At 44.8% G+C, this 6,957-nt stretch overlaps 1 protein-coding gene across 1 annotated transcript in view; it reads right to left on the reverse strand.

Annotated features, from left to right (window-relative positions):
- SLC2A9 (solute carrier family 2 member 9) overlaps window positions 1–6,957 on the reverse strand; it is a 192,563-nt gene that overhangs the window by 139,843 nt on the left and 45,763 nt on the right. The window contains 2 exon segments of the mRNA XM_025386444.1: window positions 4,801–4,832; window positions 4,835–4,945. Of these exon segments, the coding sequence (XP_025242229.1) occupies window positions 4,801–4,832; window positions 4,835–4,945 (143 nt within the window).

Consider the following 6,957-nt stretch of genomic DNA (forward strand, 5'->3'; position numbering starts at 1 on the left):
AAGACATGAAATCAACTTAAGTGCCCATCGATGGTGGACTTGATAAAGAAAATGTGATACACATACATCATAGAATACTATGCAGCTATGAGAAGAAGCAAAATCATGTTGTTTGCAGCAACATGGATGGAGCTGGAGGCCATTATCCAAAGTGAAATAACACAGGAACAGAAAACCAAACACTGCATGTTCTCACTTGTAAGTAAGTGGGAATTAAACAATGGGTACACATGGACATAAAGATGGCAACACCAGACACTGGAGACAGTGGGATAGATGGAGGGGAGGAATAGAGGGGACAAAAGTTGGAAAATTATTGGGTAGTATGTTCAGTACTTGTGTGATGGGATAAATTATACCCCAAACTTGAGTATCTCTCAATATACCCAGGAAACAAGTGTGCACATGTACTCTCTTAATTTAAAATAAAAGTTGAAGTCATAAAATAAATAAAATAGCTACCTTCTTGCTAACCTCCTTCACCCTCTGTGTTTCAAAGCAATTGCCTGCATTGAAGCCCAGTTTTTCTCTTTTTTCAAAGCTTGGTTGTCTCAGTCTTTGAAGGTAAATGAGAAATACGATTAAAATAGTGAAAATGAAATTCTGACGCTTAGTGAAATAACTGTGAATTTCACTTGGCTGGAACACTGCAAATTCCCAGAGACGTGAATAAAAAATTCCCATTTCATGTTCTTTCCTAGACCAGAAGCCCTAGATCCACATTCCCAGAACACAAATTTGAAAACAAAAGGATATTTACAGGGTTCCTCACCCATCTTCCTGGCCAGGGCCAAGACTGTCTGGAAACGCCCATCTGATGGGAAGAGACAGCCTATAGGGACCAATGGTACAACTTTTGGCTGGCTCAAGGCCAGAAGGTAGGCGCGGGCAGCTGTGCCCCTTGGCTGGCATCATGTTCATGAGCCCTGTTGTCCCTGGGAGAGAGTGTCCCAGCCTCAGAATCTAGGTACCCAGGTTCTCGAATCAGCTCTTCCTTCCAGTTGCTACGTGACATGCACAGTTCACGTCAGTGAACTTGTCACCCTGTCCCCTGCAGAGCTGCTCCTCCTCCTTCACAGCTCCCTGTCTTAGCATCTGGTACCACCATGCTGACTGGCTGAAGTGCCAGATGCCTGGGAGTTATTCTTGACTCTTCTCTGGGACACCACATCCCATCACCACTAGCCTCACTCAACCTCATCCGCCTCTCTCCATCCACACTGCCATTACTCTGACCCATTTCATAACTGGACCAGTCAACCCCTTCAGTCCTGGCTGGGATCCAATCCTTTCTCCATGCTGCAGCCCAAAAGCCTTCTTGAAGCACTCGTCATGTCCTCAATGATGTCCCACTGCTTTGGGGGTACAAATAAGCCTTCACAGGTACACACTCCCCATCAAGGTATGTGAAAGGTGGCCCTAAGGCTGGACCCAGGCCACAGGAGGGAGGTTTTTTGTTTTTTAAAGGTCAGTTTCCAATATTTACAAATTATGAAATACGACAAATCCGGATTTGTAACATCTCTTGAAACTCAGAAAATCTGTCATCTCTAGGCCAGTGTCTGTGATGGAAACAGTAGGGGCTGCCCTTGACCCCCAAGCAGCCACAGGTCCAGGGAACCCCTCACCTTGCCCATCCTTCCCTATGCCCATTTACAGCATAGGTGTGGCCCTCCTGCCCACAGATCTGCCTTGCCAGTGGCCTCTGCCTCTCCCTTTCCCTCTCCCCGTCCCCCTCCTTCTCTCTCTCCCTCTCCCTCTCCCCGCTCCTGTCATCTGAGTTTTTCTGCCTCTGAACAAATGCCAGGGCCTTCCCCCATACTCTTACCTCTGCTGGAATGCCCCACCCCCATTTCCTCTCTCTTCCTACAGTCCCGCCCAGATAAATCCTACTCGTCCTCAAGCCATGAGTTTAGATGTCACTGCTGCAGGGAAACCACCCCCGATGCCCTACCAGAGGTCAGTGCCTATTTTCCTATCACCTGTGGCCACTGGTCAATCACCCTCCTGTGAGCTCCCAAGGGCAGGGCTAGCCTGATGACCTCACCATTCTACCACCAGCAGCCAACCCAATACCTGGCACACAAGAGGAGCTTTCTAAACATTTGTTGAATGACTAGATAAACTTGACGCCTCTGGGTTATTGTGCATACAAGTAAGATGCCATCAACTGGCAGGACAAGATGCGAAAGCAAACGGAAATCAGTGTGGGAGAGGCACAGGTGCACGGTGTCCTGGGATATGCTGAACAGTCACTATTTGCCAGTGATGTTTTCCCAGAGGAAGTCAAGCTTCAGTGGGGCTTGGGAATTTGGGACTTGCAACCATGCCTCCTACTGAAGACGACACTGGTTAGAGAGGTGAGTTGACCTGCCCAAGGTCACACAGTCCTTGCAGTCTGAGCAACATTAAGATGTGGGCTGTGCCTGACATGCTCAAAGCTGCAGCTCCAGCATCAACTCAATGTTTAACAAATGTGGTGAATGAATAAATAAAGGATGAAGACAGAGGTTGAAGAAAGACCTTAAGGACTCAAGCAGCGGAAAGAACTTGATATTGATTTATAAACAAAGAGGAATTTGGAAATGATCCCCAAAGAGAAAAGCTTAGCTCTACTGAGGCAAATATTTATTTGCTTTTTTACTCCTAAAGGACAATAGCACTCTTCATTAACTTTTAAATGTATTTTTGTTTAGGGAGCTGAGGCTGTTATCTTGTTTTTAATTGTCAACACGAGGTGGTTATTTTGAGAATTTTAAAATATCTTTAAAAACAAAAAGCAAAAGAGTCTCTTTAGTTTGGAACCTCACTTAGGTAGAGAGACTGTTTCTAACACATGCAATTAATTATAGAAATCGTCACGCATATGACAACCGCAGATGTAAAATGTGAGTTGTTTCTGTTTTTACAAAAGAAGAAACTAAAGTTATAGCCATAATAACCCAGAATGGTCATAATAAAAGATCAGAAGCAGATGCCTCTGAGGTGACCTCGACTGGCTGAAATATAAAAAGTCACTTTTAATACCACAGAAAAGTACACTTAAGAATGGTCAAAATGGTAAATTTTATGTGGATTTTACTACAATAAAAAATGTTCAAAACATTGAAAATTTGTTTGAAAAATGTAATGCAATGATTCCTCCACTTATAAAACCTTCCACTGAATGCGAAAGGAGCTGGCCCTAGAGTCAGTGAGGCTCAGCAGCTGGGACAGAAAGGACCCCGTGGGCAGAACTAGCCCCTTCTCTCCAGAGCTCCCACATTCCCAGAAACACCAGTGTGATCCATCCTTGGCTGTATGGGACACACCCCATATGTGGCTTTGAAAGTACACAGACCCAGGTTCTGGTTTCAGCACCAATACGTCCTTGTTCACGAGAGCTCTGTCCCTTACCTCTCTCTGCTTGCATCCAAGGCTGCAAATCTGAGCTACTCACAAAGTAGCTGTTAGGATTTGAGCAGCATAACAAACGAGACTTTTACATAACTGCTCTAGGACTTGAGAATTCATTATGTTTGCCCCCTGCTGCCAGAATTCAGCTCCACAGGGAGCTGTTTGTCTGTTGTGCACTGTTCATACCTCGAACAGTCTGGCATGCAGTGGGCATTCGACCATCATTAGTGGCTTAATCTCTGCCCGCCCTCTTGCCTTGCCTGTGTGAGTGGGAAGGGAGCGCCCCTGCATCCCTATGAGGCATCCCTTGGGAGGAATCCTAGCAAGTCCAGTGGCCTCTGCTTCCACCATGGTCTTGAACACACCCATTCCTCTTTATCCCCATGTCCACCACCTCAGTCGCAGCCGCATCCTTCCCTTACTACGTGTACCAATAGCAGCAGCCCTCTGCCTCTCTCCTCCCCACCCTTCCCACTCCAGTCTACACCCACCGCCTCCACCCCAGAGCCACCTTCTAACACTGATCGGGCCATGTCACCCTCCAGCTCCAGTGCCGCCCAGGGCTTCCTATTCCCCCAGGGCGAAGTCTGTGGTGGCTCAGTGAACAGACCTTCATCTCTCACCCTTCCCATGCTTGTTCTCTCCTCAGCCCCAAAGCTGTCTGAGTTCTCTCCCAGGGCTGCGCCCCATCTTGAGCCTTTTCTTTACTGATTTCCTTTCTCTGGTATATCCTCTCTCCCAATCCCCATCATCACCTGCCTAACTCCTGCTTACCCTTCAGGAGTCCATTTAGAGGCCACCTCTTCTGAAAAGCCTTCCTTGATTTTACCCCACCCCATTCAACCTGAATGAAGTGTTTCTTTTCTCCCTGCCAAGGCCACACAGCAAGTAAATCATTGAACTGGGATTCAAATTCAGGCCCACCTTCTCCCAAAACAGTAAGCCAAAACCAGAAGACTCTAATTATTTATTCAGGAAAAAAGAGACTCAACAATGAGGTAGAGCTAAGTTAACATCTCAAAAACATGCCCAAAATATACTAAATGAAAACACGAGGTTGTAGATCAATGCATATGGCATAATTCCATCAAAAACACAATAAACTATGTATGTTTATATAGGTTTTTAAAGCACAGAAGATGCCTAAACAAACACAAATTGAGCTATTAATGATAATTATTGGGTGGGTGAACTTAAACATTCTATAAGGTTTCAATTTGTTATGTATTCTTTATGTCCTTAAAAAAAATTAAAGGAACTCCACAACTTTTCTCCAATAATAAGTAAGAGGCTTGAACACCAGGAATTGCAATATACAGGGACCAGCTTTTGGAGAAAAGGCTCCTTCCTGCAGTGGTAACATGAGATGAGGGCAGATGCGGTTGACCAGGGAGCCACACTCACCTTTCCCAGCAGCTCGGGCAGGCCCAGCAGCGCCCAGTGAACACGCCAATGCAGATAAAGATGGCGGTTACCTGCCCCAGAGAGCCACGGATCTCCTTGGGTGAGATCTCACTGAGGTACATGGGGAGCACACTGAGGGCGATGCCTGTAGAAGAAGCATAGCAGCAGTTAGAGAGGTGTCTTCCTGAGGGAGCCGCACTCTGGTTACAGTGCCTCTCTTGGCTCTGCTTTGCCCTGGACGTTAAATAGCGCTGTAGCCACAGCATCTTTCCCAGCACTTTGCACAAATTGCCAAAGCTTTCCCATGTACTTTATAATTTAATCCCTAAAGTATGACTGGAGGTGCATTTCAGAGGACAGAACACAGCTGATGGTGTTGGTGGAGGTGATGGTATTGACAGTGATAATGATGGTGATGGTGATAACGGTGGTGGTGGTGGTAGTGATGGTCATGATGGTGATGATAATGATGGTAGTGGTGATGGTAGTAATGGTGATGGTGGTGGTGGTAGTGATGGTCATGATGGTGATGATAATGATGGTAGTGGTGATAGTAGTAATGGTGATGGTGGTGGTGGTAGTGATGGTCATGATGGTGATGATGGTAATGTGGTGGTGATGATTGTGATGATGGCTGTGGCACTGATGATGATGGTGATAATGGTGGTAGTAATGATGGTCATGATGGTGGTGATGATGATGGTAATGCTGACAGTGGTAGCAATAGTGATGATGATGGCAATGGTGATGATGATGGTAGTGATGGTGGTGGTGGTAGTGATGGTGATGATGGTGATGGTGACGGTGATGATGGTGGTGGTAAGGTAGTGATGGTGGTGGTGGTAGTGATGGTCATGATGGTGATGATGGTGATGGTGGTGGTGATGATTCTGATGATGGTTGTGGCAATGATGATGATGGTGATAATGGTGGTAGTAATGATTGTCATGATGGTGATGATGGTGATGGTGGTGATGACGATGATGGTAATGTTGATGGTGGTAGCAATAGTGATGATGATGGCGATGGTGATGACGATGGTAGCGATGGTAGTGGTGGTGATGGTGATGGTAATGATGGTGATGGTGGTGGTGCTGATGGTGATGATGGTTGTAGCAATGATGATGGTGATTGTGGTGGTAGTAGTAATGGTGATGATAGTGATGGTGGTGATAGTGATGGTGTGGTGGTGATGGTGATAGTGATGCAATGATGGTGATGGTGGTGATGGTGGTCACAATGATAATAGCCAATACACACAGTGGCTACCAAGTAACAGGAATCCTTCTCATCTATTTATATGTATTAACATATTTACTTTTAACAATAGTCTTCTGAATTAAATATACTGTTAAAATTTCTCTTCTAAAGATGAGTAAACTGAGGCACAGAGAAGTTGAGTAACTTGCCTAAATCACCAAGTCATGTCTAGAGATGCTTAAAAAAATTATTTTGCCCAATAGAGCCCCAGTGGGCCTCTGATCTTAGAACTTGAACTTTTCCCGCCAGCTAACATTGCCTCTTGTCATAAATTAAGGGACTCAGTTATGGCAGAGGCTATTACACTCATTTTATAAAAATAGGTCACCCACATATAATCTAATGATGTTTGAGATAAATTTACATGTTCAGAGGCTTATGATAGGTATTTTGAATAAAAACTAACAGTTATAAAGATGTTTTACAAAGTGCTTACTGCACACACAGTGAGCCTGTAAGTAAAAATTATACAAGGACTCGTCAACTTAAAAAAAACAAACCTTCCTTTCCCCCATACCTGAGCAGGGCTATTCTTAAGTCAGTTTATAGGCCTATAAATGACTACATTGCACTTATCCCAGGCAGATTCATTGCTTGTTTAGAGCACAGACTGCATAATCTGGAGTCACAAGGCCTCTTGGGCCAAATCCCTGCAACTTACAAGCTGTGAGAACTTGGGTGGGGTTGTGAGCTTCTCTCAGCTTCCACAAGATGGGGATAAGTATTGAGCCTAGCTTCAGAGGATCTCTGTGAGAGTTGAGATATGCTCAGTTACCTATTCATTGTAAAATACCGTACAAATTAGCATTATTAGCACCTATTGCTACCATCTAATTTTTCACCAGGTTGTGAGGGCATCAAAAATATCTTTCCTTTTTTTTTTTTTTTTTTTTTTTT

The sequence above is a fragment of the Theropithecus gelada genome, chromosome 5 (assembly GCF_003255815.1).
Source record: "Theropithecus gelada isolate Dixy chromosome 5, Tgel_1.0, whole genome shotgun sequence".
Classification (NCBI taxonomy): domain Eukaryota; kingdom Metazoa; phylum Chordata; class Mammalia; order Primates; family Cercopithecidae; genus Theropithecus; species Theropithecus gelada.